The sequence below is a fragment of the Aegilops tauschii genome, chromosome 2, assembly GCF_002575655.3.
Source record: "Aegilops tauschii subsp. strangulata cultivar AL8/78 chromosome 2, Aet v6.0, whole genome shotgun sequence".
Lineage (NCBI taxonomy): Eukaryota > Viridiplantae > Streptophyta > Magnoliopsida > Poales > Poaceae > Aegilops > Aegilops tauschii.
The window spans coordinates 395,171,368-395,185,338 of NC_053036.3; the positions used below are offsets into that span (position 1 = coordinate 395,171,368).

Consider the following 13,971-nt stretch of genomic DNA (forward strand, 5'->3'; position numbering starts at 1 on the left):
GGCCGAACTGGCCATGAAGGATTTAATAATCCGGCTGTGGCCTACCGAAGCTATACCCAGCAGCTACTTCGGGCTCGTGAAGCGGCTGGTGAATGCCTGCCCTCGGCTGGACGTCGTCAAGCGGTCGGTCTGCATTGAGGGCGCGCGCATGGCCTTCGCCCGCGTCAAGGTGTGGTAGGCGAAGATGGACGCCGTCAAGCTTGTGACCGAGGGACCGCCTGAGGGCAAGGAGCACTGCACGCCCGAGCGGTATTTTGAAGACGTCCTAGAGGGGTCTCGTATTGTGGCGACGCAATGTGCGCAAGACATTATTTTCGAATGAATACATTCATGTTGTCTCTGCCTTGTATGATGAAACAAAGTCGTTATGTAATATAATGTTTGTTTAAAAACTTTCACCTCCTGTGCGGCCGTGTTGTGTGAAATCTGAGAGTTGGCCAGTCGTCGGCTTCTGCCCCCACGTAGGTCGTACAGGGGTGTTCGGAATGTAATCTAAACACTCTTGATCCAATTGTTTGGTCCTTGAAGGAGGTGTTTAGCGCAACGAACCAGGCAATCGGACTATGCAACTTTAGCACCCACACTTAGCCATAGGAGTTTGACAATAAAAATATAGGCGCAGCCCCTAGTATCCGAACTAGGATGCTGTAAACACCTGATTGGGTAAGTACCTATCCCTCGCGTAATGCGGAAAAAATCTCTAAAGATTTGAGACCTCCGAAGAGCTGACCGGCTCTCGCCGCATCATGACAGTCAGTTTTCGGCTTTCTCTACTGAGGTGCTCATCCGGGTGAACCAGGGCACAATCGCAGTAGTTCTCCCTTTACTACCCTAGCCGATATAACAGAACGTAAGGTAGCAAGCACAGGAGCCGGGCAACCCAACTATTGACCAAAGACATGATTCGGAGCCAATGCATATAGTGCTAAATTTGGGGTGCCGAACTATACTGTAAAAAGTGTTCGGACTTTGTTGCCGTATTGCGGGGCGCTATGAAGCCCCTGGCAAATTGAAACGTACCAAAGTGTACGGGTGCTATCTGATAAAGTTATCAACAGAAAAGGAAAACAGGAAAGAAGAAAGGGTAGTAAGCTAGGGCCGCAGAATTTGGGCCGCAAACTGTTTTCATTATAATTTGGTTAATACGTCAAAGCGCATTCATACAAATAGTGCAATAAGCAAAATGCTATTTAACATGCCACAACCAAGGGAGTGCTCCGTGTGGGTCCTGAAAACAGGTAGAGTGATCGTTAAAGAGACCACCTAGAAATTCCCCTTACGTCTGTGCTTCTTGGCATCTTGGTATATTTATCCTTCGAAAGGACCGGTGATCAGGCCATCAGGGAGGGCCTGTGGAAAAGAAACCTGAAAAGGAGAAAAAGGAACAGTGAGAGGATGTGTGTCCGGGGTCGGTCGAGCCGTATTGTGGATCAAGATAGTTATGCCTCCATCTATGCCCATGGTATTTTGAGTGCGTAGTTATGTACGCGCGGTGCGAATGCCGCCACTTAATCGGGACTGGGACGGAGGCCGAATTGCTAGTAGAGCTCTTGACGAGCCAAGCTATCCTGCTGCAGAATAGTCCGGACTCTCTTGACAGTGTCCGGGAGCTCGGCCGCCGAATTAAGGTTCTGCTTGAAAAGGCCGCTCTGTACTTCTGCTGCTAAGGCAGCGGTGTGCTCCTCGGTGCGGAGGGAGCGTTTCGTGTTTCCATTAACTGTTATGACGCCGCGTGGTCTGGGCATCTTGAGCTTGAGATAAGCATAGTGTGGCACCGCATTGAATCGAGCAAATGCGGTCCGTCCAAGCAGTGTGTGATAGCCGCTGCGAAAGGGGACGATATCGAAGATTAACTCTTCGCTTCGGAAGTTGTCCGGAGATCCGAAGACAACCTCTAGTGTGGTTGAGCCTGTACAGCGGGCCTCTACACCTGGTATGACTCCTTTAAAGGTAGTCTTTGTGGGCTTGATCCGTGATGGATTAATGCCCATTTTGCGCACTGTATCCTGATAGAGCAGGTTGAGGCTACTGCCACCGTCCATGAGCACTCGCGTCAGGTGGAATCCATCAATTATTGGGTCAAGGACTAGTGCGGCCGAACCGCCGTGAAGGATACTGGCCGGATGATCCCGACGATCAAAGGTAATCGGGCATGACGACCATGGATTGAATTTTGGGGCGACTGGCTCTATCGCATAGACGTCCCTGAGCGCGCGCTTGCGCTCCCTCTTGGGGATGTGGGTAGCGTATATCATGTTCACTATTTTGACCTGAGGGGGAAACTTCTTCTGTCCCCCTGTGTTCGGTGGCCGGGGCTCCTCGTCATTGTCCTTGCTTTGCGATCCCTTCTCCTTGTTTTTGGCGTTTAACTTGCCGGCCTGTTTAAAAACCCAACAATCCCTGTTGGTATTGTTGGCTGGTTTTTCTGGGGTGCCATGGATCTGGCACGGACGATCGAGTATGCGGTCCAAACTGGATGGTCCTGAGTTGTTTCTTTTATATGGCTTTTTCCACTGACCGGACTTGGAGCCACTGAATCCGACGTTGACTGTAGTGTCATCGGTGTTATCACCATTGCTTCGACGTTTGTGCATATTGCGTCGGAGCTTGCCGTTGCTGTTTTTGACCTCGGAGGTGCCCGCTTCGCTTGCCGTGTTTTTGCTACGGGCCAGCCAACTATCCTCACCCGCACAAAAGCGGGGCATGAGTGCCGTGAGGGCTGCCATGGACTTGGCTTTTCTTGGCCAAGGTGGCGGGCGAGCCATTCGTCGCGGATGCTGTGTTTAAAGGCCGCTAGGGCTTCGGCATCTGAACAGTCGACGATCTGGTTCTTTTTGGTTAGGAACCTAGTCCAAAATTTCCTGGCTGACTCTCCGGGCTGCTGAACTATGTGACTTAAGTCATCGGCATCTGGTGGCCGGACATATGTACCTTCGAAGTTGTCGCGGAAGGTGTCTTCCAAGTCCTCCCAGCTGCCAATAGAGTTTTCAGGCAGACTGTTTAACCAGTGCCGAGCCGGCCCTTTGAGTTTTAAAGGGAGGTATTTGATGGCGTGGAGGTCATCTCCACGGGCCATATGGATATGGAGAACAAAATCCTCGATCCACACCGCGGGATCAGTTGTTCCATCGTATGATTCAATATTCACGGGTTTAAACCCTTCCGGGAATTCATGCTCCATTACTTCGTCAGTGAAGCAAAGAGGGTGTGTGGCGCCTCTATATCGGGCCACATCGCGACGTAGCTCCGATGGAGTCCGTCTGCGGTTTTCGGCCCGGGCGTGACCAGGCTTCTCACGTCCGAATAGATAGCCGTCGGCACGTGTCGGGGCACGTCCTCGTGATCCGTAGATCGATCTGGTATGTCCTGCTCTATTGTCCAGTTCCTGCCGAAGGTCATATGTATAACCACGAGCTGTTTTATCTCTGCCTTTACGATGAGGCGGGGCGGGCTGGTGTTCGGCTTGAATTGCCGCTTTATCCCGACCGCGTGGTGGCCGGTCAGCCGCATTGCGCGATGATGGTACGGGCTCCGGTGCCTCATCATCGAACTGAGGTAGCAATTTGCGCTTCGGGTAACTTTTGGCTGGGCGCTTGAGGCCGTATTCTTCGGCTTCTAGGACATCAGTCCATCTATCGTTGAGCAGATCTTGGTCAGCTTGAAGCTGCTGCTACTTCTTTTTCGGGCTCCTTGTCGTGGCTATTAGCCAGCGCTTAAAGCGCTCCTGCTCGAGAGGTTCCTCAGGCACGATAAAATCCTCGTTTCCAAGGCTCACCTCATCCTCGGAGAGTGGAAGATAATTACTGTCCTCCGAGTCATTGTGTATGGCCTGTTCATCAGGGCTAACTTGCCCGTTTTCCCGTTCCTCCTGTTCGGAAGCTATCTCCACGGGGTCTTCATTATCTTCGGCATCGTCCGGAGTATTGTTTTCTCCCGTGCCAGTATTGCTGTCTTTTCCACGACGTGACTTAGAGCGGCGCCACTAACGCCGGCGTTTTGGCTGTATCACAGGAGGTTCATCCTCAACTGGATCTTCTTTGTCATCGTCGCTAGTTCTTTTAGGTGTATACACCATGTACACGTCGTAAGAAGAGGTGGTCGTCCAGCGTCTGGTAAACGGTGGGTTTTGGCCCAGCTCCTCATCGGCATCGTCGTCCATACCGTCCAGAGCCGTAATCGAGCATGTCGGTTAAATCTTCGACAGTGGCTATGAAGTGGGCGGTGGGTGGGAAGCGAAGTTCTCCGCCGTCAGCCTCCAGTTCAAACCGGATATAATTCGGCTGTGAGCCCCCCGCCAAGGATAGTGCTTTTAACGAGTTTAACACATCGCCCAAAGGCGAGTGCAGAAAAATGTCCGCGGAGCTGAATTCGACGATCGAAGACTGATCGAGCTCGACGCACGTGGACGCACATGGTTCGGAACCTGTAGCCGGAAACGAGTCCGAGGCTCCGGTGACACAGATTCCACTCGAGGTTGGGTCTGTGTGCGGCTCTGACGCCGCTGAGACTGCGACATCCGTGGCGGGGTTGAGCTTCCCGTCTTCGGATGGCGCGATCTGCTCCGGATCTAAGGCCAGAGCAGTCACAGGTGCTATCTCCTGGGTATGGTCCGATGACAGATTTAAGTCATGTTCGTCGTGGTGACGGGGAGTGGCTGCTGTGGTCTCGAATCCGTCGAAGATCAAGTCTCCGCGGATATCCGGGGCGTAGTTCAAGCTGCCAAATCTGACCTGACGGCCAGGGGCGTAGCTATCGATCTGCTCCAGATGGCCGAGCGAGTTGGCCCGTAGTGCGAAGCCGCCGAACACAAAGATCTGTCTGGGGCGATAGACTTCTCCTTGGACAGCATTGCTGTAGATGATTGAAGGGGCCATCAAACCTTTTGAGGACGGCACAGTGGAACTCTCAATGAAAGCACCAATGTTGGTGTCAAAACCGGCGGATCTCAGGTAGGGGGTCCCGAACTGTGCGTCTAAGGTCGATGGTAACAGGAGACGGGGGACACAATATTTACCCAGGTTCGGGCCCTCTCTATGGAGGCAATACCCTACTTCCTTCTTGATTGATCTTGATGAATATGAGTATTACAAGAGTTGATTTACCACGAGATCATAATGGCTAAAACCCTGGAAGTCTAGCCCGTATAACTATGATTATTCTTCGAACTAAGCCCTCCGGTTTATATAGACACCGGAGGGGACTAGGGTTGTACAAAGTCGGTTACAGAGAAAGGAATCTTCATATTTGGACGCCAAGCTTGCCTTCCACGCCAAGGAGAGTCCCATCCGGACACGGGTAGAGTCTTCGGTCTTGTATCTTCACAGCCCATTAGTCCGGCCCATGTCCAACAGGCCGGACGCCCGAGGACCCCTTAGTCCAGGACTCCCTCACCCTTCCCCTAGTCCAATTCGGACTGCCATGGGGGGCAACCCCTTGCGGCCCTCCGCTCTCTCCACTAAGGCCCAATATTTCCCCTGGGGGGTTCCGGTAACCCCTTGGTACTCCGGTAAAATATCCGAATCACTCGGAACCACTCCGATGTCCGAATATAACCTTCCAATATATGAATCTTTACCTCTCGACCATTTCGAGACTCCTCATCATGTCTGTGATCTCATCCGGGACTCCGAACAAACTTCGGTCACCAAAACACATAACTCATAATACTAATCGTCATCGAACCTTAAGCGTGCGGACCCTACGGGTTCGAGAACTATGTAGACATGACTGAGACACATCTCCGGTCGATAACCAATAGCAGAACCTGGATGCTCATATTGGTTCCTACATATTCTACGAAGATCTTTATCGGTCAAACGCATAACAACATACGTCATTCCCTTTGTCATCGGTATGTTACTTGTCCGAGATTCGATCGTCGGTATCATCATACCTAGTTCAATATCGTTACCAACAAGTCTCTTTACTCGTTCCGTAATGCATCATCCTGCGATAAACTCATTAGTCACATTGCTTGCAAGGCTTATAGTGATGTGCATTACCGAGAGGGCCCAGAGATACCTCTGCGATACTCGAAGTGACAAATCCTAATCTCGATCTATGCCAGCTCAACAAACACTTTTGGAGACACCTATAGAGCATCTTTATAATCACCCAGTTACGTTGTGACGTTTGATAGCACACAAAGTGTGTTCCTCCGGTATTCGGGAGTTGCATAATCTCATAGTCAAAGGAATATGTATAAGTCATGAAGAAAGCAATAGCAATAAAACTTAATGATCATTATGCTAAGCTAACAGATGGGTCTTGTCCATCACATCATTCTCCTAATGACGTGATCCCGTTCATCAAATGACAACACATGTCTATGGTTAGGAAATTTAACCATCTTTGATTAACGAGCTAGTCTAGTAGAGGCTTACTAGGGACACTGTGTTTTGTCTATGTATCCACACATGTATCAAGTTTCCGGTTAATACAATTCTAGCATGAATAATAAACATTTATCATGATCTCTACTCCTATAAAAGACTCGGTTGGTGATGATGGTGTGTCTACCATCCGTCATTTCTGACCATTAGATCTGCATCTAACGGCTGTGAGGTAAGTTGTGGCATTTTTGCAACAATAGCTCACATCTCTGCTCCAATTTGCAAAAAAAAAACTTATTATCTTGAAAGCAACCATATCCCTCCCTCACCTTATCGAAACAGCCTGAGAAATATATTGTGAGTGAAGCGTAATATAATTTTAGTGCTATATGTATATCAAAACAAGAGTGTTTTCTTTCAAGTTTGTGAACAAGTACTATTCTACTTTGGATCCGTTGCAACGCACGGGCACATTGCTAGTATAAGGAAATATAAATAACAACTTTATTATTGCCTCTAGGGCATATTTCCTTCATCCTCCTCCTCTAACCTATATATACTAGGGGTTTTTGCTCTCTTGAATATACAAGTTTTGGAGCCTCCTCTAGTTCTTCTAGTTCTAGTTGGTCCTAGTTGACTAATTAGAGCCAGTCTAATCCTTTTGTCCTCATAATTAGAAGTCCAGTGTGGTTTTAATCTTCTCCCTCTAATACTCCGGCGATGATTCGTTCTAGATGGCGAAGCACTGCCGGATCGTGAAGGCTGCACGCTTGCAACCAAGTAGAGAGACCGTACTTTTGGTCTTCAATTCGAGGGATCGTTCGTGGACGGTTCGAGGGACTTCAAATACGATCTACACCGACATGTTCTTCTTCCGCTGTAACCCGGTGACGGTAATGATCATGATCCCAACCCTTTGTGCATCTTTATATTGATCTTGGGTGATCGTAGGCATGGATTTTTTTTGTTTTCTACTACTTTCCCAACATATCAGCCTAACCTCAATCCACAACCCTAGCTCGCACCGCCCCGCCCCATCGGTTGATCTCTGGAGCCTCGCCACCGTACCTAGGGTTGGTCCTCCGGTCATGTTGATCGGCTGCCCTAGAGAATCCTTTTCCTGATCCTTTGATCTGGATTTTTCTCTCATGTCGGTCGTCTTGATCGGCGTTTCTTTTTGGTTTTCAATATAAGATTGGTTTGCGTCGCTCGTCGCCGCTGTCGACCCCCCCCCCCTCGCGCCTCTACAATGACACCGACATGATAACCCGGACTCTTCTCCGACCCGGCGACCCGTCATGGTCGTCGTCCGCGAGTCTGCCCGCCCGTCGTTGTGCGCCAGTTGTCGCCGCCCTATCGTCGAGTACAACGCACCCCTTCACCGTTCGAGCAACAGGTTGCTGCTGCGTCGCCCCGTCCGGCCACAGCATCGTCGCCCCATGGTTCTTTCCGCGGCTGAACCAACCCGTGCCGCCGCTGCGTCACCCTTTCGGGTCGTAGAGCTGCGGCACGCGGTTCACGCCGCTGCCCCGAGGTCGTTCCCGCGGTTACACCGACCCGCACGCTACCGCTGTGTTGCCCCTTCGGGCCGTATTGCCGCGGCCCGCGGTCCACCGCCGCCTTGAGGTCGTCCCTGCGGTTGCACCAACCCGCGCGCTGCTGTTGTGTCGCCCCTTCGGGCCATAGCGTCGTGGCACGCAGTCCATGCTGCCGTTCCAGGCCGTCCCCGCCATTGCACCGACCCTCGCGATGCCGCTGCGTCGCCCCTTCGGGTCGTAGCGAGCGTGGCACGCGGTCCCCGCTGCCGCCCTGAGAGTTTTCTCCGTTGTCGCCCCGACCCGCGCGTTGCTGTTGCGTTGCCCTTCAGGCTGTAGCGCCACGGCACGCGGTCCACTTCGCCGTCCACGCGCGTGGACTTTTGTGTGGCATGCGTCGCCTCCCTAGGCGCGGGGACGCCATCGTCCGCGTCGGTCTTCGTCACGCTGATGGGTTCTTCCTTCCCTACTTCAAGCACCGTCGCCGCGCTCCTAACCTAGCCGCCGCCGCTGCTCCTCTTCGCCAACACCACTGTGCCCATGACAAACACGACGCCTCCTTGCGCCCGCGACTCCACGGTGACTACCTCGACACCGGCCACCCTGACTCGACATCGACCATGGAGTCCTTCACACGGCTACCTTGACCACGACTACACCGCCCTACACTCTCGGCTACATCGACACCGGCACAAAGGACTGCCGCCTTGCTTCAGCAACCTCGTTGAATTGTTCTCCAGTCTCACCGTCTGGCGTCGCTGCCGTTATGACTGCGGGGATGTTGAGTATCGTGATTAGTTAGGAAAGATAAGATAGTGCAGGATTTATTCTACCTTGTCTTGTACTCCAGGTACATCTCCTATATATATATATATATATATATATAGGCTCAAGCAATACAATCATTCAATGTGCCAATCCCTCTCTATTCCTTCTACACGCCACGGCTACCTCGGACCAAATAGTTGGACATGACTTGATAGTTCCCACAATGCTGCGACAATCTTCAATTAAGTGAAGTAAATCAGGCAACTTTGATCCTTTGATCCTAAAGTATACTCCTACCTCCCTTCTAGACACCTGACTTAAACTTCTCTAACTTTGATTTGACTATGGATTATAAAATAACACTCGTAACTCGTCAGATTGTTCAAATAAAAATATAAAATTAAGTGTTTTTCCACGAAAAATGTTTCATAAGAAGAATACTAACATTTTGACGTAATAAATAACATTCAAAGTTGCGTCTTAAAAAGTGCCCATGTCTACAGGTCATGCATTTAAAAACAGGAAATTTTGATTTTATTATGAACTAGTCTTGAATTATAATCGACACAAACGGGCCTTGCATCAATGTCTGAAACATGATCATACTAGTAGTTAGTATACAACCATGGACACAGATAGACCATTAACATGGCAGAGCCAGTAAAATGGCAAAGTAGCCAGCACATATAGACCATTAACATATTCCCCAAGCTCCTGCCTCGAAAACGAAAACAGCCTTTTTTCACAATGGAAGAATACCAGGATATTACACGGTACATGTTCATAAGGTTTCCAGTTTTTACTGGTGCAGTTCAAGCTGGAATTATAAATTATAAGTTCACTTGCTTCCACTGCTACTAACAAATTCACAGTTTTCAGTGGAGACCCGGGAGAAGTGAGAAAAAGAAAATCTGTATATATGGAGCATGTGGCAAGCTTCCGTGACGAAAACAATCTAACTAGTGTAGCTTAGAAATTCTCTTCTCCCTCGCACAGAAGACAGGAATGGGGGTATCTATTCTGTCAGCTTAGAAAAAGGGGCGAAACAAGAATGCTGGGATTTTACTGTGAACAGTGGAAGTTTGATCCAAACATCATGCCCTTCTCCGCTACTGAGTCCAAGGAAGGTTCCCAGAGTATGGCACCATACCGCAATAGGAGAATAGACCCTTCAATTCAGGGCAGCCATTGGGGTATGGAATGGTCCGGTGAAACGGGTCTCTCTTGAGCCTCTTTACACGAAGAGAACCAACACATCCATATGGATCTTCTTGGAACTGAGACCTGACAGAGGCTTCGCCTTTCAGAGCTGCCTCCTTTGCTGTAGCTGTAGCTGGGGTACCTGAGAAGAAGAACCTTTCTTCTGGGAACCCGAGTGCAGACCTGTGCAGTTGTGCAAACCTTTCCTCCTTAAAATCATAGCTTACGACCTAAGCAACAAAATGTTCAGAGTTGCAGATTAGCAAAATATCAGATGTTCATGAGTTAATTGAAAGTGCAGATAAATTATGGGCAATTGGAATTGCCGAAATGATTGTGTGTTTAACAGAACAATAACTCCAAATATTTTGCAAGTTATTTTCCATGCTACAGGATGGATCCATATGTGCTGCTCTCTTTAGGGATGTCAACCGGGTCCCGTTTAATCCCGTTTAAAGTCCACTTATGATATGATAGTTCAAAAAGGTTTTTTGTTTGTTTGAGGAAAATGAACTATCAAGCTAGCAAAAACTAACTAAACGGGATTGTGGACGCCATTTATTTGCCACTTACATCCCTAGCTCTCTTCTTCGTGCGGAGGATCAGGTGCCTATGATTTGGGTGCAACCGTTGGGAGACAGTAGCACAGGATACATTCAACTGGTTCGGGTGGCGTACTAGTGATAGCATTTGTGTTCTGAGGCATGTAATCCCATGGCTGACTGATTGTAGTTAGGCCTAGTTCTATTTCTTATGCTTATATGGATGTTTTGCACTCTTTATTTAGTATAGTTGGCTGTGTCCATCATCTGATGCGGAGGCCGGGGGTACTCCCTCCTTTTCGGAAAAAATATGTGAAATAAGGTTTCAGCAGAAAGTCTCGATGAAAGGGAAAAAAACTTACAGTTATATTCTGTGGGTATGTTCCGGTGAGTTCTCTGAAACGGCAAACGCTAAATAGGAGATTTTCAAAACTATCTCGTGCATGCTCCTCGGTCAGTGCCCGGCTCCTTACACTATCATCATTTCCTGTGCATGCATACAAACAGTGAGCAGCTCATTACATATGGTCGGCAAAATAACTAACAACTCAAAGTGGATACATAGACAATGGTGATAATACTGCACTGAGATGAGAAATGAAGCACTATAAGCTACAGGAAGCATGAACCCTTTTGATCCAACATTCTGACTATCCATGTTAAAGAGATGGTTATGAACTGCATTATATTTCCCGATTTGGAACTCATCAGCCATTTTTCAATGCCATGTACAAATAGGAAACAGCTTTCTATCAATTAGGTCGTTTAGAACCATTTTAACTATTTACTTCCACCACACTAGTAATTCCTAAATCTATGATCATGCATAACAAGCATGTTGTTCGCTTTGCATTTTCATCAGAGCAACTGAGTGCGTATGTAGTAGTCAGAACTCAGAAGTGATTGTGCATCTAGGCCTTGTTTTCGTAAGTTCAGGATACATATGACTAACAACCTCCAAAAAGACTAATCAGCACCAGATTTCCGAACCCCATTGTGCCAATAATAATAATCTTACTAAAGCACGAAAGAAGGAATGTTGATGTAACCTGAAACTCACCAAACCAGCCTTCCGACTCTGCAATAGCCCAGTAGCTCTGCGCCTCGCTCCTCGGCCCTGCATCTTTCCTCGTCTCCCCACCGCTAAACAAGAGGAGCGAGCCCTGATCCCTCGCCGCGATCTCCACCCCCTCCTTGATGTGCGCCAAGAAGGTGGCCGCCTGGCCGGGGTGCTTCTGGTACGGCTCCAAGAACCACGAATCCTCGCGGTCGGTCTTCCCGCAGCTCGCGCTGGTGTATATCGAATGGCCGGCCACCATGACGAGGTTGCGAAGGCCCGGAAGCGGGTGCGCCCCGACCTCATTGCCACCGCTCCTCATCGTCCTGAACCGGGTCTCGTACACGGACAGGAGGATCAGGACGCTCAGCCCGAAGGACAGCAGGATGAGGGCGACCGCGACGGGGTGCGCCTCGTAGAAGAAGCGGATCCTCATCAGCGCCGAGCTGAGGGGGGCGGGGGCGTCGAGATGCGAGGCCTTGGGCTTGCGGCCCTTGCGGGGGATCCCGGACTCGAGATCATAGTCGGCTCTAGGGTAGCGGAAGGACTTGGGGCTCCCGGGGCCGAACCCCTGGCTGCTCATCGAGCTCTCCGGAGCTCCGCCGCCTCGGGGCGGCCGGATCTAGGTGGTGGTGGAGTGTAGGAGAGGATTTAGAGCGCCATTGGATCGGTCGGATTGGAGCTCGGGGCAGGAGGTCGGAGATCAGAGCAGCGTGGGAGAAGATAGAAGGGACCGGAGGAGAAAGAGGCAAAGGTACCGTGCAGGATGGTGGAGGGGAAAAAGTCTAGCCGTGGAAGATCCGATGATTCAGATAGTTGGCTACTTCGTGGCAGATGGAGCCATGGTCCCATGGACGCGGTCCTCCAACCTTGCTCCTCCATCCACACCACCACCATCGTCTACCGTTATATTTAAATATAGTCGTCGGGTACCTCATCTTTCAAAGGACAACATGAATAATACCTTGGCACAGTCCGTAGGGATCCCGTCCATGATGGTGAATTGCACTGCGAAGAACGTCGTCCGGAGGAAGCGACGGCAAAGAAAGTTGCGGCCGAGGAGGTGGTCAACATCGATGTGGATGTGTCCCCTTCATTGTGACTGTTGGCCCCGCACGCGTCCGCCCTGCTACAGACAAGGAAGCCCCTCCCCCTCTCCCTCCCTCATCCGACAATGATCCGTCGTCCAAATGGGGAGGGATTCTGGACGGCTGGACGTAGCCGGAGGGTCTGGAGAAGGTGCGTGACTCGCCGCAGATCTAGTGGGCACAGACAAGCACGGGCAGCTTCGACGCCCGGTCTGCCCAGATCCAGTTTGACAAAATGTCGCAGCAAGACACAATACATTTTTTCCTCCATTTTGTGTTGCTTCTTTCGTTTTTCGCTATGCCATTGGACCAACTTGATACATATGCCATTAGTTTATTTGGGATCGTGATCATTTTCGGACAATTTCATGACGAACATGATCAATGAGGGTTAAGAGTCTATGAAATATGTCTTGGGGGGTCCCAGTTGTCCTACGCATGATGTTGAGGAACATCAGGCCTACCAAAAAAAGGCAAAGATAAGACGGCAAGATGTCTAACATTCTCAACCTACGAGGATGCTTTGTTGGTTGAATCTTGGTTGTCCATAAACATGGACCCTATGTGGCACGGAGCAAAAGGGCAACAAGCATTGGTAAAAGATCCACAAGCACTACCATGAACACAAGGAATATGTGGAGCCGAAGCCAAGTTTATCGGCCACTATGCTTCGGTGGTTGGTCAAAATCAAAGTGGGGTTGGAGTCAATAGTCACATAAGTTGAATTGCTTCGTTTTGTCATCAATTGCATCATCACTCTTGTTTGTTGCATTCTCATGGGTAATTCTTGAATTATAGATGCGTTGGCGGCCACTTTGTACCAACAAACCGAGAAGAAGCCATTCATTTTAAGCCATTGTTGGATGAAATTGAATGGCAAACCAAAGTGGCAACATCTTGTGGATGACCTCAAGAGCAACTACAGGAGGTCGAAGAAAAATGATGGCTCAAGCTCCCAACAATCCACTGGATTGGATGACGAAGAGGAAGAAGTGGTAGGGGAGGATGGATGAGCCACCATGCCAATGTAGAACTGCCAAGGGATGGGAAACAAGTGGAAAAGGGGGAGGACCACCCGTGACGCTGCAACAAGTAAAATGTTCGCCACATTGATGGGCATTTTTTCCATGGGGTAGGAGAAGAAAGAGGAGAGGTACAAGCTCATGTTGGATGCGCAAAAAGAGAGGATGGATTGGGATCGGGAAAGGGTAAACAACAGGTTGCAAATTGAGAGGAGAAGATAGCTTGGATAAGCAAGAGGTGTGTGTCAACTCGGAGCTCGAGAAGGCCCGGACTTTTGGAACCATAGATCTCTAGAAGGAGAGATTGCAACTTGCTTGAGACACAGAGGATTCAAGAATAATGTTGGTGAAATGATTGATATGGTTGACTAGAGGGGGGGTGAATAGGAAACTAGCAATTTTTAGCTTTTCTTAACAAATTAGGTTT

At 49.6% G+C, this 13,971-nt stretch overlaps 1 protein-coding gene across 1 annotated transcript; it reads right to left on the reverse strand.

Annotated features, from left to right (window-relative positions):
• Positions 1 to 9,357: 9,357 nt before the first annotated feature.
• Positions 9,358 to 12,318, reverse strand: LOC109750726 (uncharacterized protein C57A10.07). The gene is made up of 3 exons (XM_020309676.4): positions 11,438 to 12,318; positions 10,740 to 10,864; positions 9,358 to 10,065 (listed from the first exon to the last, which is right to left on the reverse strand). The coding sequence occupies exons 1-3, from the start codon at positions 12,015 to 12,017 to the stop codon at positions 9,745 to 9,747; spliced, it is 1,026 nt and encodes a 341-aa protein (XP_020165265.1). The 5' UTR covers positions 12,018 to 12,318; the 3' UTR covers positions 9,358 to 9,744.
• Between the last annotated feature and the right edge of the window lie 1,653 nt (positions 12,319 to 13,971).